Source organism: Macaca fascicularis, chromosome 2 (assembly GCF_037993035.2).
Source record: "Macaca fascicularis isolate 582-1 chromosome 2, T2T-MFA8v1.1".
NCBI classification, from domain to species: domain Eukaryota; kingdom Metazoa; phylum Chordata; class Mammalia; order Primates; family Cercopithecidae; genus Macaca; species Macaca fascicularis.
Genome location: NC_088376.1, coordinates 79,178,826 through 79,198,190, shown reverse-complemented (window position 1 = coordinate 79,198,190; position 19,365 = coordinate 79,178,826). Strand labels below are relative to the sequence as shown.

The 19,365-nt window shown below is 34.2% G+C and overlaps 1 protein-coding gene across 3 annotated transcripts in view; it reads right to left on the bottom strand.

Annotated features, from left to right (window-relative positions):
- SERPINI1 (serpin family I member 1) overlaps positions 1-19,365 on the bottom strand; it is an 86,455-nt gene that overhangs the window by 15,434 nt on the left and 51,656 nt on the right. For all 3 annotated transcript variants that reach the window (XM_045386665.3, XM_005546307.5, XM_015445495.4), the window contains exons 3-6: positions 18,164-18,394; positions 16,025-16,219; positions 14,034-14,238; positions 2,848-2,945 (exon numbers count right to left, since the gene is read on the bottom strand). In XM_045386665.3, coding sequence (XP_045242600.1) covers positions 2,848-2,945; positions 14,034-14,238; positions 16,025-16,219; positions 18,164-18,394 — 729 coding nt within the window. The remainder of the gene's footprint in view (positions 1-2,847; positions 2,946-14,033; positions 14,239-16,024; positions 16,220-18,163; positions 18,395-19,365) is intronic.

Sequence of the window (19,365 nt, the reverse complement as noted above, 5' to 3'; positions counted from 1 at the left end):
AAATAAATGATGAAGAGATAAATGCTACTGAATTTAGAGGAAACAAAGAGGCAAGTTTTATAATTAAAACAATAATTTTTGAATGAATGATTTATAAGTTAACATGTGTGTGCATGCCATGGGGAATGTAAGGATATATTGGTTAGGGTGGATGGCATACTGGAGCTGCTTACACTCTGGAAATTAATAATGTAATAATCAACGAATTCCCACTGAAAGACTGGGAAGTTTGCTTTAGATCTTTTATCAGGTGATCCTGAAAACCTGAATGGGGTGGTATTTGAGAACAGCAAATCCGGGATTTTTTACTTATGTTTAAGGGGGCAAATAGTCCTTAGATCATATGTAATGTGGGGCCAAGTAAACCTCTTGTCTTCTTTCCCTCATCCTTTTTACCCTTCAGTGAACATTTACTGTGTGTCAACTGTACGTCAATTCTTTACAAGGCACCAGGAATACAACTGTGAGTAGGAAACAGAGCAGGATTCAGTTCTCATGGAAGTTTCGATCAAACAAAAGCTTTCTATACATTTATATACACTACATAGAATGTAAACTTTATATACATTCTATATACTCTGCATATAGAATGTATTAATTCTCTGGAAGATTCTAGTGTTATTTCCAATCTCTAAACCATCTGTATTCATAATGCATGTTTATGGTCTATTGTCTCTATCTCTGTAAAGGCAATTAAATATTACCTTATAAACTTTCCAAATATGTTAGAAATTATAAGCTACACTGACCACAATAATTGATGTGCCACTGCAGTGCTACTCTGTCAGGATTAAGAGGCAGCAGATATTCTATTTGTTTGAAATAACTTCCTCGATGTTTGGGTGAGACAGTGAGGAATCACTAATCAAACTGAAAGTAGAACCACGTTAAGAAAGCAGAATGTAATTATCCAGTTGGAATTTGGCTAGTATGGTAAGACAGATTCTCTCAATTCCTAAGGAAGAGAAAATGACAATGTTAAATTATGCTAAACTTCAGCCATGAATTTATTTCTGACTCAGGTACAGATACCACAATATTTTTTGAATCTCTACCAGTCCTACATTCTTGATAACCCCACTGAAGGGTTCGGAGTCCTAGGAGTTTGGATATAAGCCATGAAAACATTTACTCAGGAAAGCTCATTTCTCTTATGTGCACAGGAACATTTATACAGTAGACATTTAGAAAAGCTATATTAGTGTTTAGGGCTGTACGCTCTCTGAACGAGGGGTAGAAGTTGTAGCAAATACATTAATATCAACTCATTGCTAGAAGCTGAGTGCTGTTTAGAAAACAACATGCTCAGTCCTAAATCTGGGAGGACAAAGGCTTTTTTGATCACAGACACATATTGAGAATTTCTCGAAAGCTATTAATATGACCCCCCCAAACTGTTTCTCTCTCACACACACCTTATGTATATGTGCACATGCATTGTGTGCACACATTTATATGCAATTTTTAGGGTTGGAGGGCATCAGTTCTCTGAATTCAATCTATGGGCCCTCACACTCCAGGTTCAGAAGCTATGGTTCAGTCAGCTTGATTCTCTATGGGCTGCTGCTTCAGGCTAAGAAAACTAAATTCTCTCCTTTAACACAAGAACTGCTAAGGAATCTATCATCTCAGTGCTATTTAGAAATTTGGGTTAAATAATTGCATATAAAGAGGTCTTACATGTTGGGTTTCTTTAATCTTAATATATATCTATCTTTGTCTCATCAGAAAACAGATTGTATTTTATTTTCTCTCTTCTAAGGAAATGATAAAAATAATCATTATAGAACTTATTTACTCAGTCTTAAGTTCATTGTTGCCTTTTTTTGATGGCAAATTTCTTGGGGTTAGCTACTTAAAAATACTTCCAAGAGTATTTTACAAATTATAAACGCTTTAACATTGCTAATATTTCGTGATTTTTTTTTATTTTGAAAAAATTAGGGTATTTGAATCAAATAATTCAACTGGATTTTTTTCTTGGGATATTTAAAATAAATTACTAGACACCCCAATGTGCCAGGTATACTTTGAAGTTACTTCTTTAAAACTAGTTTGTTTATTTATTATTATTATTAGAGACAGAGTTTCACTGTTGTTGACCAGGCTGGAGTACAACGGTGCAATCTCGGCTCACTGCCACCTATGCCTCCTGGGTTCAAGCAATTCTCCTGCCTCAGCCTCCTGAGTAGCTAGGATTACAGGCGCCCACCACCATGTGTGGCTATTTTTTTGTATTTTTAGTAGATGGCCAAGTTAGTCTCGAACTCCTGACCTCAGGTGATCCACTCACCTCGGCCTCCCAAAGTACTGGGATTACAGGCATAAGCCACCACGCCCAGCCTACTGTTTTTTTTTTTTTTTTTTTTTTTAATTAAAGAATTAGAACATGTTTATACCATCTCACTGGGTATTCTTTACTCTTTTAAAAAGGATCTTTGGTCTAGCCCTCACAGCAGACACTCATTTTATCCTCCCTTCTTTCTTTCTTACGTGATTTACTACAATGGGACGTATTGAGATAGTCAATCAACACATTTATTGATTATCTATTCTACAAGGCATTATGTCAGATGGGATGGGGAATCCAAAGATGTTTAAGACAGGTCTTCCGGAGAATATAATCCATTGTCAAAGATAAGATAAGAACCAGATAATATAAACTTAATGTCATGACTGTATTTATAGTTTTGCTTGTAGAGGTTAAATATGTTTCATGCTAGATTTATTTGGCAAGTGGTAACTATATTTTACTCCAGAACTCCATAGTAAATAGAGGATTTAACATCATCATTTAAAAAAGCGCTTATGGAATAACATTTTTAAAAATTTGTGTTTATTTCTTACCAGAGAGGGCTGTCAAATTTGCATCTTTGATGAAAATTTCAGTTATTCCAAGAGCCTTCAAAACATCTTTTAAATCAATTTCCTGTTCCACTGTGAACCTGGAGAACACATAGGAATAAAAATATTTAGTTACAGCATATTGTTACCTGGGACAAGAACAAAGTGTTAGATATGTGGATATTTAAAGTCTGCTTTACAGAGAATAAATTATGCTAAAACTGGCTTTGGACTGCAATTAGCATTTGATTGAACATGGAAAAACAGGCATCAAAGAGATTTGCATAACAAAACAGAATTTAAACATGTAAGTAGGAAAATATATGATATAGACACAAAACCATAATATATGGTACAATAAATGAGTTTCGAGATCAAGCATCATTGCCATATGATTACTTAGTATCAGTACTGAGTAAAACTTGTAAATGAGTAGCTTTCAAAATCCTTTGACCTAGTAGTAATATATTTGATTTTTTTTAAGCTGGAGATGACTAATCATACATTTACCTCGGTTATTTCATTCTCTTCTTAGTATCCAGGTCAATTTATGTTCCTTACCCTCCACCACACTATGCAATTCCCACCCACATCAATGCCATGGACAAGGTTAAATTAGAGCCAAATGCTGTTTTACAATAAATACATTTAGCATTTCAGCTCCCTACAACTCAGAGAAAGCAAAAATAAAACGTACTACATTAAAAAATGTATCTTTATGGTTATAGTGATCTCTAAAACATAAGCCTGTTCTCATGATACCATCACAAAAAAACTATTAATCAATGGAGAGTGAGTTAGATATTGTATCTTAAAAACCATGTGCTTTTACACTGAATAATTTTTTATTTTTTTCACTTTATGTTCTGAGATACATGTGCAAAACATACAGGTTTGTTACATAGGTATACATGTGCCATGGTGGTTTGCTGTACCTATCAACCTATCATCTAGGTTTTAAGTCCTGCATGCATTAGGTATTTGTCCTAATGCTCTCCCTCCCCTTGCTCCCCACCCCCTCAGACAGGCCTCAGTGTGTGATGTTCCCCTCCGTAAGTCCATGTGTTCTCATTGTTCAACTCCCACTTATGAGTGAGAACATCTGGTGCTTGGTTTTCTGTTCCCGTGTTTGCTGAGGATGATGGTTTCCAGCTTCATCCATGTTCCTGCAAAGGACACGAACTCATCCTTTTTTATGGCTTCATAGTATTCCATGGCATATATATGCCACATTTTCTTTATCCAGTCTATCATTGATGGACATATGGGTTGGTTCCAAGTCTTTGCTATTGTAAATAGTGCTTCAATATACATACATGTGAATGTGTCTTTAAAATATGATTTGTAATCCTTTGGGTATATACTTAGTAATGGGATTGCTGGGTCAAATGGTATTTCTGGTTTTAGAAAACAGCATGGTACTCCAAAACAGATATATAGACCAATGGAACAGAACAGAGACCTCAGAAATAACACCACACATCTACAACCATCTGATCTTTCACAAACCTGACAAAAACAAGCAATGGGGAAAGGATTCCCTATTTAATAAATGGTGCTGGTAAAACTGACTAGCCATATGCAGAAAACAGAAACTAGACCCCTTCCTTACACCTTATACAAAAATTAACTCAAGATGAGTTAAAGACTTAAATATAAAACCTAAAATCATAAAAATCCTAGACGAAAACCTGGGCAGTACCATTCAAGACATAAGCATGAGCAAAGACTTCATGACTAAAACATCAAAACCAATTGCAACAAAAGCCTAAATTGACAAACGGCATCTAATTAAACTAAAGAGCTTCTGCACAGCAAAAGAAACTGTCACCAGAGTGAACAAGCAACCTACAGAATGGGAGAATCTTTTGCAATCCATCCATCTGACAAGGTCTAATATTCAGAATCTACAAGGAACTTAAACAAATTTACAAGATAAAAGAATCAACCCCATCGAAAAGTGGGTAAAGGATATGAACAGACACTTCTCAAAAGAAGACATTTATGCAGCCAACAAACATAAAAAAAAACATGAAAAAAAGCTCATCATCACTGGTCGTTAGAGAAATGAAAACAAAAACCACAATGAGATACCATCTCACGTCAGTCAGAATGGTGATTACTAAAATGTCAGGAAACAACAGATGCTGGTGAGGCTGTGGAGAAATAGGAAAGTTTTTTACACTGTTGGTGGGAGTGTAAATTAGTACACTTAAGAGTTTTTTTTAAACAAAAGAATCATGGGTCTTTATTTTTGTTTTAATTGACCTTATGAATTATTATATATAAATGTGTATCAATTTTGAAAACATAAAACATTTTTTAAAACAAAATGAAAATATAGTGATCCTAAACAGACTATTAACTTAAAAAATAGTTTCCACAGCAAGCCAGATTGGTCTTAATATGGACTCTTCTCCAAACTAATGAATTGTATCACCAAACTTTCTTGGGAAAGACATGGACCAAGCATGCCTGCATCAAGTAACACATTTCGGTGTGTGTGAGACAGGGTTTCACTCTGTCACCCAGGCTAGAGTGCAGTGGCATGATCACGCCTCACTGCAGCCTCGAAGCCCCAGGCTCAATCAATTCTCCTGCCTCAGCCTCCCAAGTAGCTAGGACTACAGGTACACACCACAGCACTGGCTTTTATTTTTATTTTTAATTTGTTTGTATAGATGTGGGTCTCGCTTTGTTGCTGAGGCTGATCTCGAAATTCTGGTCTAAAGCGATCTTCCTGCCTCGGCCTCCTGAGTAGGTAGGACTAAATACATAAAACACCATGCCTGAACAAATACATTTTTAAACAAGGAAAGGCATTTATTACTTTAATTTTAAAAGTAAAAACAACTGGTTAGAACCAAATGCCTCACTTTTTCTAAGATGTTGCCTCCTAATTGATACAGATTATAAATATAAAATTGTAGGCAATAGGTTGTTCTCTTAACAGAGATAAGTCCGTGATGGTCAACAAAAAGTTTCATTAGCATCATTTCTGATGTCTGGTTTTAAGGAAAATGAGAAGGAAATGATGGCAATAAACAAAAGGAATGGTTAGTGGAAAATAGTTTTAGCAGCTTCACAGTTATGGAAAAATATGATCAACAGATGAGTACATGCATCTCAAACAAACTAAACCTAGTGCTAAATTTTATCTAAATTTTGTACTTTGACTTAATATCATTTATTTTGTTTTCTACCAAAAGCAGGTATTGATTGTGAAGTAGAATTGTCCTGTGGTATCCATCTCAAAAAAGGGAATGAGTAAGAAAGCACAGAATGTCTCAGACAATACATTCAATGGCTTAAAATGCTTATGTGTGTATGCATTTGCTTATTGTTATTATTTATTTTTGAACACTTATGTGGAGTTTAGTATATGCCAGAAACTTGCAAGAGTATAAAACAGATATTAATTTAAATATCACCACAACCCTTGAAGCAGGTATTTTTGTTATTCTTGGGTAATAGAAAACATTAACAGAAAGATGAAATAACCTGTATAACCAAGGTCATACAGTTAATAAGTGGCAGAGCAGGGCTATGGATCCAGGTGGTATTATAGTTGTCCTGATCCACGTAAAATAAGAAAGAGAAGGAAGATATTAGTAGGGGATTCTTTTTACTTTTTAAAAGCAGCTTAGTTTGTTTCACACTTTAGTGATGAAACACTAGCTTGTCAGGTGATGATGAGTGACTGATCCAGGCGAACTTCGGCAAGTTTCTTAATTTCTGAGGCTCAGTTTTGGCACAGGAAAATGGCAATAATAATACCTATTTCATAGTATTGTTGGAAGGATTAAATAAGGTTAGATCTTAGGATGGTGCTAGCATGCAGGAGGCATGCAATGAGGAGTAGATACCATTAACACCATTTATTATATTGTAGTTATGTATAATATGTCACATTATTATAGATGTTAGGGTGTTGTATGTTTGCATTCTAGTAGTAATTGGTATAATTTGATTAAATAGCTATATTAATCCCTGCCACCTTAACTGTAAATTAGCCAAATCTATTGTCTTATTTATTCTAATATTTGTAATATCTAGCACAAGACAAACCACATAGGTTGCAAATGAAATAAAATCTAGGTGTTTGTAAGACTTTGTTCAAAGCTGAAGATACGGAGTAAATAATCTTCAGTTTTCCATTCTTTGACTTCTTAAAAAATCAAACTATTGAAAAATAGTGATTATTTATTATTCCTTTACTCTTAATATAAACTAATATTAATATAAATAATCATTATCATCTCCCATATATTGAGTGCTTACTATGTTTCAGGCACTATGCAAATCCTCTTATGAATAATATATTATTTAATAATTTCTATGATGCTCTCGAACAACCCTATGAGGTAAGTGTCATTATCTCCTGGCTGCAGAAGGCTAAACTGAAGCTTAAAAGAGCTAAGCCAACAAGCAACTTTCTCTAACCACACAGATAATAGGTGGTAGAATGAGGATATGAACGGAGGTCTTTCTGACATTAAAGTCCCCGCATCACTAATCACTATAATTCCAACAACAACTTTTAAAAATAAAACAACATTAGAAATATATTTTACATTTCATGAAATACAAAAATTAAAAGCCATGACACTGCTTTTATAAAGCCAAAGGGCAAGCCTGTTTTAATAAAGGCATACAATGTAATTTATGCATTTACAACTTTCTACCTGAATAAATTGAAGAGGCATATGGAGGGTAGAGGTTTGAAGACCTGCAGAACAAGTGTTAGAAAATAACAAATACATCCTAGGTAGGAGACTACAACACTCATAAGGAATAAAAACCCAGTCATACCCTTTATAGAAAAATCTAATGAAAAGTACTCATGTTAAAAAACAAAATCAGGGCCAGATGTGGTAGGCCACGCCTATAATCCCAGCACTTTGGGAGGCTGAGGCAGGTGGATCACCTGAGGTCAGGAATTTGAGACCAGCCTGGCCAATATGGTGAAAACCCATCTCTACTAAAAACACAAAAATTAGCTGGGCATGGTGGCACGTGCCTGTAATCCCAGCCACTTGGGAGGCTGAGGCAGGAGAATGGCTTTTGAACGTGGGAGGTGGATGTTGCAGTGGGCCAAGATCGTGCCATTGCATTCCAGCCTGGGTGACAGAATGAGATTCTGTCTAAAAGAAAAACAAAACAAAACAACAACAAAAAAACAGACGACTTATGTAGTTTTCTTTACAAACATGAAACTAAAATGCTTTATTAATGGCAATTATTTCAAGATATCAGGATAGTTTCTGATTACAAAACAGAGAACCACTTCACATCCTTTGATGTCCAACACTCTGATCACAAATGACAAATCTGAGCCTACAAAGCTAGAGTAGACTGATACTACATACAGCAAGGTACATCTGCTTCCAAGTATTAAAGTATTTGATGCTGACTTTAGAAAAATCTTTTTATATCTAAGCTATATCAGTAAAAACTGAAAAGGAAGCATATACACTGAATAGGATAAAATTCAAAAGAATCAAGTTTAAAAAATTCAATTTAGAGAGAGGCATATATAAAGCTACAAAGCTGCCTATAAGATTAACACAGTGTAAATACCAGGACTTAACATGTACACTAAACAAATAACAATAATATTAATTATAGGTAATAATTACATAATGCTTACTCTGTAGCAGGTTTTATACTTAAGTGCTTTTTGGGTGTTTTACATAAATATTTGATATATAAAACAAACTATTTTTGCTACCATGGATAAATGGAAGCATCGGGCAATCTTATTTAAATCTTAGAGATGTGCAACTATTTATATAAATCTTGTATTTAATTGGATTTGGTAATGGGTATACCAATTTTACCTTTTCTTGAATAGATTCTTACATTTTGGATAAAAATACAATTTCAATTCAGCATCTAACTTCTGTAGAACTTACTGTTAAGGTGGAAAAATTGCTAAAATACAAAAGCAATTTCTTCCTCTACATGACCCTCCCCTGCAAATACCCTTCCTTTACATCTTAAAGATAGCATTTTATATATTTGCATTATTTTAATAATAATCTACAGGAAACTTAAACAAATTTACAAGAAAAAAACAACCCCATCAAAAAGTGGGCAAAGGATATGAACAGACACTTCTCAAAAGAAGACATTTATGCGGCTGACAAACATATGAAAAAAAAAGCTCATCATCAGTGGTCATTAGAGAAATGCAAATCAAAAGCACAGTGAGATACCACCATCTCATGCCAGTTAGAATGGAGATCATTAAAAAGTCAGGAAACAACAGATGCTGGAGAGGATGTGGAGAAATAGGAATGCTTTTACACTGTTGGTGGGAGTGTGAATTAGTTCAACTATCGTAGAAGACAGTGTGGCAATTCCTCAAGGATCTAGAACCAGAAATACCATTTGACCCAACAATCCCATTACTGGGTATATACCCAAAGGAATATAAATCATTCTACTATAAAGACACAAGCACACATATGTTTATTGCAGCTCTATTCACAATAGCAAAGACTTAGAAAAAACCCAAATGTCTATCAGTGATCAGTGATAGACTGGATAAAGAAAATGTGGCACATATACACCATGGAATACTATGCAGCCATAAAAAAGGATGAGTTCATGTCCTTTGCAGGGACATAGATGAAGCTGGAAACCATTATCTTCAGCAAACTAACACAGGAACAGAAAACCAAACACTGCATGTTGTCACTCATAAGTGGGAGTTGAACAATAAGAACTCATGGACACAGGGAAGGAAACATCACACACCGGGGTCTGTTGGGGGGTGGGGGGCTTGGGGAGGGATAGCATCAGGAGAAATACCTAATGTAGATGATGGGTTGATGGGTGCAGCAAACCACCATGGCACGTGTATACCTATGTAACAAACCTGCATGTTCTGCACAAGTATCCCAGAACTTGAAGTATAATAAAAAAAGAGAAAGTTCAAAAATATATATAAAGGCATTTTAATATGAAAAAAATAAAAAGCTAAAAAAGCCCTTTTATTTTAGATTCAAGGGATACATGTGTAGGTTTGTTACATGGGTATATTGCATATTGCTGAGGTTTAGGATACAAATGATCCTGTCACCCAGATAGTGAGCATAGCATCCAACAGTTTTCGACCCTTGCCCACTTTCCTTCCTCCCTCCTCTAGTCATCCTCAGTGTCTGTCATTGCCATCTTTATGTCCATGAGTACCCAATGTTTAGCTCCCACTTGTAAGTGAGAAAATACAGTATTTGGTTTTCAAGGGCAGTGTTTTAAAGCTGTTTGTATAAATTCTAGCAAAACAGAAAGTAAAAGTACCTGTCAAACAGGACAAGAATGTGGTCAAATTACAGAAATACAAGTTGCATTTTCAGAGTAATATCTCTTTATGGATAAAACTACGCAAACCATTAAAACTGACACGAGTAAACATAGAGTATAGCTACTAAAAACATTTTTACCTTTGCTAAAAATGGGTCACATAAATCATTACTATTATCAAACATTTAGTGGATCCTAATGCTGTAAAAATGGAGAAGGTGGAGAGTTTCACATTGATTATTATGATATATGTAAGTATTTGAAAACAGCCATTCTGTTAAAAGGGGAATCTAGAGTTATTTATTTTGCTATTTAGCCTCCCTATCTATGCAGTAGCCATGTACAGGGATAATTTATGGAACTCCTGGAAAAATTGATACATGATAATTACCTGTGCCTAATTTAGTACAGGCATTAATATGAGCAAGATAGCCAAACTATTTCATAATTGAAGAGTATCTCTTAGAAAATGAAAATTTAATTTTCTTCTGCTGCCACATTCAATTTCTCAGTGGACAGAACCTGGAGGCCACATTTTCTAGTGAATATGATTGAATTAGAATGTATAATATCAGTAAGCATTCATTTAGAATTCTGTTAAAATACTCCTAAATAACTTTGCATCCTCACAGAATTGGAGCATTTGGAAGCATTGCACTTAATTTATGGATTTAATAAGAGAAGCATTAACACTGTACTGAATTTCTCATTTTATCAAAAGGAATTCTTCATAAAATGCAAGAAAAAATACAAAATTAATTGTGAAAGGTCACTAGATGAGGGTTAACATGGACTAAATGTTTTATAAGTTTAGACCTGATTTACATAGTAATTTAAATTTAATTATTAATGTTCAAAAGTAAATTGTTCTTTGGAATTAAGGTATATTGTTTACATATTTAGTATATAAATGTCAATTATCATACATTAAAAAAACTCTTGCTAGGTATTCATCAATTACCTCTCCTTAAGAATAGACTTATAATGGAATATCTCTACATATATGTATTGTCATGGAAAGTTATGCATGCTAAATATCTTAGCCAAAAAGATTTGGGTTATGATTACCTTGACTTTTGTATGTAGACAAGAAAATATGTGGCCATATATAGCCATATGCAGAAAATTGAAACTGGACCCCTTCATTACACCTTATACAAAAGTTAACTCAAGATGGATTAAAGACTTAAATGTAAAACCGAAAACTATAAAAACCCTAGAAGAAAACCGAGGCAATACCATTCAGGACATAGACACAGGCAAAGATTTCATGACAAAAACATCAAAAGCAATTGCAACAAAAGCAAAACTTAACAAATGGGATTTAATTAAATTAAAGAGCTTCTGCACAGCAAAAGAAACTATCATCAGAGTGAACAGAAAACCTACAGAAAGGGAGGAAATTTTTCCAATCTATCCATCTGACAAAGGTCTAATATCCAGAATCTACAAGGAACTTAAACAAATCTACAAGGAGTAAACAATCGCATTAAAAAGTAGGCAAATGGCACGAATAGACACGTCTCAAAAGAAGACATTTATGCAGCCAACAAACATGAAAAACAGCTCAACATCACTGATCATTAGAGAAATTCAAATCAAAACCACAGTGAGATACCATCTCATGCCAGTCAGAATGGCGATTATTAAAAAGTCAAGAAACAACAGATGCTGGCAAGGCTGTGGAGAAAAACGAACATTTTTATACTGTTGGTGGAAATGTAAATTAGTTCAACCATTGTGGAAGACAGTGTGGTGACTCCTCAAAGATCTAGAGGCAGAAATACCATTTGACCCAGTAATCCCATTACTGGGTATATACCCAAAGAAATATAAATCATTCTATTATAAAGATACATGCACACATAGGTTCCTTGCAGCACTATTCACAATAGCAAAGACGTGGAATCAACCCAAATGCCCATGAAGAACAGACCAGATTAAAAAAAAAATGTTGTACATATACACCATGGAATACTATGCAGCCATAAAAAGGAATGAGATCATGCCCTTTGCAGGGACATGGATGGAGCTGGGAGCTATTATCTTCTGCAAACTGACACAGGAACAGAAAACCAAACAGTGCATGTTCTCACTTATAAGTGGGAGCTGAACAATGAGAACACATGGACACAGGGAGGGTAACAACACACACTGGGGCCTGTCAGGGTGTTGGGGGGAGGGAGAACATCAGGATAAATAGCTAATGCATGCTGGGCTTAATACCTAGCTGATGAGTTGATAGCTGCAGCAAACCACCATGGCACACGTTTACCTATGTAACAAACCTGTACATTCTGCACATATATGCCAGAACTTAAAATAAAATAAAATAAAATGTAAAAAATAGAAAATATATGGCTACATATTATTTATAGTTATATATTATGAATATATAACATGAAATGGTCTATCATAAATTATGACATAACATAATATTACTTACTATGAATACACTATAAAACATAATTTTCCAGGCAAAAACTCTATAGTTCCAAATAGATCTCCTTCACCTACATAACAAACTATCAGCTAAGTTTTTAGAAACATTGATATTTACATAAAATGTAATTCTTAAATGATAATTCCTAACATTAGAATAAATATGAATGAGTTAATCAGTTATTAATAATTCATCTTTAATACTAATATCTTATTTATCTGAATGCTCATAGTAATTAATCATACTTGAACAATTTTCTTAATATGGAATGAATCTTAACTGTACTTTCACATACACACATACATATATATTTAATCTGTTTTTATTGATATGTCTTGTTTTCTAGACTAAAATTTACATAGTACATTAATAAACATGTTCTATGTGATTACTGGCCTAGCTCTCCTACTAGGTTTTAAGGTATTCAGGGATAGAATAAACATTTTCAGTTCAATTTCATTTTGCAAACACTTATTGTGTTCTTTTTATAGGAAAGAAAATTGGCTCTACCCTAGAAGAACTTACAGAAAGAAAACTATCCCTACAAAAATATAATGTTATTATGGGACGGTAACAAGTAATAACAGAAAGGTGTATAAGTGAAGCAAAAGTGAGGGTCACTTGATCCAGGTAGTTCATGGGACACTTCAGGGAAGAAATGGCTCTAGAAGTGTACCCTGACGGCTACGCAACACTATCTTGGGAAAGAAATATGAGGAGGACATTTTAGGCCAATGCAAGAACATAAATGGAGACTCAGAGACATGAAAATAGCATGATATATGTGGTATAATCACAAGTACAAGGACAGAACATGCTACAACATGCTTGATGTGGCAAGTGGCCAGAAATGGGGTTGAGAAGGGGAAGGCATTCAGGACATTAAAGGCATTGTGTGCATCTTATTCTTGTAGCCACAGGGAGAATATTGAGCAGAGTTGCATCTTCCTGCTAATTCATGGTTGCATCTCAGCACTTAGCACAGTGACTTGCTTGCAGTTCTAGAGTCAGAGATTGTTTCCTCTCCAGTTATAATCAACCTTAAGTATTAATAAAATACAGAAGACTGTAAATGCAAATGATATTCAGAGAAAATAGATACATGAATTTGCTAAAACCAAGCCAAGAACATTGAATTATATCTGAAAGTAGGTCTTGATGAATAGCACTGAATGAACCAATAAGTGAGCATGTGTCTATGGGAAGGACCACACGAGTATGAAAGAAATGACTGTGAAAGAATACTGAAAAGAAGAAAATCAAAGAAGAAGGAGAAGGAGAAAGAGAAGGAGAAGGAAGAGAAGGAGAAGAACAAGAAGAAGAAGAGAGTAGCACGAGAATTATGATTTGAAAGCAGTTCCCAGAGTTTTTCTAGGTCAGATTTTCATTGATAGCCCATTGTCCATGTTGTGGGAAGGGTGACACAGGAACCTCTCACCTGGGCAAGTATACTTCTACTTTTTGCTTCTTCACAGAGTTTGCCCATTCTTCAACCAGCTGTGCTTTGACTAATGGCTCCAGAGTAGCAAGAGGAACTTCCTGTCTGGACAGTACCAGCATCATGCTTATTTCATCTCCTTCATATGGTATTTCTAGGACTTGGTAGATACCACCAGCTTCATTGGAGCCATCACTAAACTCCCCTAAAAAGAAAAGAAAGGCCATACAAGATACATATCAAAGTTTTTAAAAAAGCTGGCGGTGAGGGATGAAAGACAGTGTACACTGCTCAGGTACGGGTGCAACAGAATCTCACAAATCACCACTAAAAAATGTTTCCATGTAACTAAAAACCACCTGTTTCCCAAAACTACTGAAATATAATCTAAAAAAAATAAAAAGGTTTAAATTTGTTATATATGTTTCTTCCCAAATAGTATATAGGATATAAAGAAATTCATGCACCTGATAAAAAGCAGGTTTATATGAAAATAGGCCCTAAAATTCAAATAGATTCACAGTCCTGTATAAATTATTTTATTTCCACAGAATCCACAGAATTATTTCACATTTGTAATAACACATATTCAAGACTTGCTTTTTATTTTTAAATGAGATAATTCAATATATCTAAAGTGTGACATTAGAAACAACGAAAAGTCCTGGTTAGGAAAATAAAGCCCTGGCTCCAAGTTGAATGTAAAGCACATTGATCAATATTCACCTGATTTTTAAGAAGGGAAAATTTGACCATTTAATACCTGGCACTTTATTATCACGAAAACTACAAGTTTTAAAGCAAAGTTTGCAGAGTCAAAATGAAATCTAAGCATTGTATAATATTTAGCTATTATATTTGTGAAAATTGGTATCTCCAAATTAGGTAATTAGGTAAATGAGGTAGTTGGCTTCGTGCTCTATGAACTTAGCTAAATTACACACACACACGTATATGGCCAAAACGTTTTATCTACATATAAAACCTATATGTATATAATTTTAGAGACAGGGTCTTGCTCTGCCACCTAGGCTGGAGTGCAGTGGTGTGATCATAGTTCACCGCAGCCTCGAACTCCTGGGCTCAAGCGATCTTCGTTCGTCAGCCTCGCGAGTAGCTAGGGCTATAGGTGTGTACCATTATGCCTAGCTAATTAAAAAATATATATATATACATATACATATATATATATATGTATATGTATTTGTAGAGACAGGGTCTTACTGTATTGCCCAAACTAGACCGAACTCCCAGCTTCAAGGAATCCTCCTGCCTCTGTCTCTCAAAGTACTGGGATTACAGGCATGAGTCACAGCAGTTGGCCTGTACTGTGCTTTTAAATAGAATAAAACTACTAGTTCTAACATATACTTGGTTAAAAATTAACTTTCTGATTATGACTTAACAAATTATTACAAGTCAATATAGTAGACAAGAGGGACTAATACCCTAAACTTCTGAAGAGTCCAATAAAACATCTTTGAAAATAATGCCAAAGATATTGAATTATATTAAAAATTATAGGCTCTCAATAAAGTATAAACAAACAATTATGTTTAGCCATATACACACATGTTTAAAATCAATTTTTTTTTAAAGTCCCTGTATGAGAACAATGTTTGTAATTTAAAAGTGGTGCAGAGTCCAAATCAAGTGCTTCATGGAACATATGGTCCACTAAAACCCATCCTAAACCAGATGAGTTTTTGGAGTAAATCAGAACATTCTCACACAATGTCAGGTATTTTCAGATGAATAAAGCTACTCTGCAGGCATGGTTGACTTATAAATTTGAAAATACATTGGAAACCATAATGAATATAATATTTACTCAGAAGCAAATTAGAGGGTTTTAAAAATGGAGCCAGAAAAATTGAATTGTAGCCCAAATTAGATTGACAAAGAGTTTGCGTAATGAATACTTCATGTTTTTCTTAGAAATGTGTTGATATACTGCAAGAAGACAGAAATAAAAGTAAAAAATGTCTTACCATAATAAAATTCTCCTTGTTGATACATCATCGGAATTTGGACTTCACTTTCATCATCTTTAGTGAAAGAAAAGGTTCTAGTATTTTCAGGCCTAAACTGTGACTTCCAGTTCCCCTTGAAATAGACAGCATTAATGAGGGCCAGGTAAGTGGCAGCATCAAAATCCCTTGGGGATACCAAATCTTTCACCAGATCTATTTAGGAAAAAATGAATAGATAAAAATTCACATTAAACTGGAAGACAAAGGGGCACCAGAAGATTTTCAAACCACCATCTGATAGAGTGGTCCAGAGAAACTGTATACCAACTTTATAATGAAAATAAAAAGTATCTTACTTTCAAAGGGAAAAGAGTTATATACTCACAAACTATACACACACACACACACACACACACACATATGTGCAATTAATGGGATTCAAAACACCCATATCACCTGAAATAATACTAGCAGCATCTTGATACACAAACTACAGAACAATATACAATATAAGCTTAGACTTCATCACTTTCTAGTTGCAACGATGCATGTAAAACTTAACACAGAGTAACCACTCAATAAATGCCTCAAAGTTTATTCTGTTTTTTTTTTTTTTTTTTTTTTTTTTTTTTTACAAACAGTCTCGCTGTGTCACCTAGGTTGGAGTGCAGTGGTATGATCTCTGCTCACTGCAAACTCTGTCTCCTGGGTTCAAGTGATTCTCATGCCTCAGTCTCCTGAATAGCTGGGATTACAGAGATTACAGAGTAGCCACCACACCTGGCTAATTTCTGTATTTTTGGAAGAGATGGGGTCTCACCATGTCAGCCAGGCTGGCCACGAACTCCCAGCCTCAAGTGATCCACTCCACTTGGCCTCTCAGAGTGCTGGGATTACAGGCATGAGCCACCACGCCCAGCCCTAAGTTTATTCTTGAACAATGTACATGATTAAATGTTATCAATTTCAAATTCTTCCCTGTGTATACTGGACATCATTCTGCCAATATACCAATTGCTTTTGGGTAGGAGAAAACAGATGAGTGAAAGTCAGTTTAAATCATGATGCATTAGTGTTTATCATCTGAACTACTCCTTTTCAAATCTATTTTAAAAGATATTGGGTCTTTGCTGTTTGCTAAAAGTGTCTAAAGGAGTTTGAAAACAAATTGGTTTTAATAGTTGAATCTACTTCATATGGATTATCACCCTTGATTTATTCTTTGAATATTAAAAGACTAAATTAAAGTTTCTTTTATTGTAATCTTTTTTAATCTCATAGATAAAAAACATAAGACAAAAATTTGCTCTGTATTCTCTCATTGTATTAATCATGGCACTTCATAAGGTAAAAGGTGCCTGCATCTTGGAGATTAAGAGATATTGAGTATCTGCTCAGGGTTATTTTTGTTGTTGTTCCAATGTAAAGTTCAAGATTAACATGATTTGAGTAGCTTTGAAAACATGGTTTCATTTAATGAACAGCTATAAACATTTACTTTTAATTTAGTCTCAATTTTTGGACTGTGATTTCAATTATTTTGCTAGTAAAACTGGAAAATAAAATGCTAAACTGTGAAACATTTGGAAACCCTAAATACATTTTAAAAATATAAAATAGCAATAAAATTTAGAATGAATGCATCTTATTCTAATTACTCTCCATTTTGGGGGGCTTAAAATAAGTTGCCCTTTTGAAAATGAATCATACACAAATGTTTTAAATTACTAATGAAGTTCTTTGGTTCAAAAGCCAACAAACATCTATAAACTCTGATTTTTAACTCTTTCTTACTCTATTTTAATCATATTGTTATGAGAGCCAACTGCCATTCTATCTAGTAACTAATTTATTAAATAGGACAAGCAAAATTCCATAAAGTGGTTAAGATTACAGAGGAAACCCATTAATCAGAGTACAGATTTCAGATTATCACTGCCAAATTCTATATATGCCAAAAGATTTAACTTCGTTCTCAAACGTTCATTCATAACAATGTTTCTCAAATAGACCGTAATCTATACAAAATTATTATTAGATACCCAACTAAATGCCCCAAACATTCAAAATGCAAAATGAGCAAGCGGGAAATACTTTCAGAAGTTAAAGACAGTTAAAACGAAGCTACTAGAGGAAGAAAGGATACAAGTGACATACTGTTTGTGTTATTCTCCACCCACTTATTGATGTAGTTGGCCACAGCTACATTTTGACTGAAGTCCACATGATTTACTTCCGCATTAAAATATTTTTTCATCATTTGCAAAAACTCCTCATTGATATGAAATCCATTTTGCACAAACAAGGAATTGGCAATTTTCATCACATACTGGCTCTCTTTAGCAGTTACCACGTTAGAAAACTCCTTCAAGAAAGAAAATTCTTCACCTGAAAGATGAGAAAGGATAAGTTTATTTGCAGAACAAACATGGTGAAAGGTCAAGGAGAGTGGAGGAGCATTAAAGCACAGCAAGGGCGATTAACCGAACAGGCACCCAGGGGAAAAGTGCCAGGCTTTCCCCCACATTAATATGGTCCAATACTTGTACTATTTCTAGATGTTCAAATTAACTTGTTGCAAGTTAATATCATCTACTGATATTATTTTTTATTTCATTATTATTTTGCTACAATCTACAGAGATTGTTTTCTTTCAAATTACTAGGTTACTTTGATTAAATTAGACTTCCTTTATACTATTAGAAACAAATATCTAGTTTATAATTCAAGATCATCCTTTACATTTTACTCAGTAAACCTTTTAATTTTAAAACTAGAAAAGCCATTATAAATTGTTTTAATTTTTAACTTTTTAATGTGCTAATTCACATGTATATCAGAGCATTAAAACAGAAATCAAACATCATGTCAAAGTAATTACAAAATACCATTAGGCTAGAAATTTCCCCCAATACATAGAATTTTTATAATAAGATAACACTTCAAAAAAAACTTGGATGCTATTTAAACAAAAGGATACTGCTGATTTTAAGCAAAAATTTCTGATATTTTTAGCAAACTATGCTGTCTTTCTTTGTAGTACTCATCATATTTGTAATTTTTCATTTATTTGTGTGACAAATAGGTGCCTCTCCTTCTAGACTGAAAACTCCAGAATAATGCTTGCTTTTTAAAATCACAATGAGTTTATGTAAATCATAATAATTTTTAAAAGATGTAATTTCCTGAGATTCATTCAGCCAGAAATGGAACCAGGAATTAACACATTTCTTGGGTTTCCTAATCCTTCTAGGCGTACCATTTCAATGAGATTATTTTTTACCCTGTGTAAATATTGCTGCATCTGGAATAAGAAGACAACATAACTGAGTTAAAGTCAAATTCAAATGTCTTGAGAA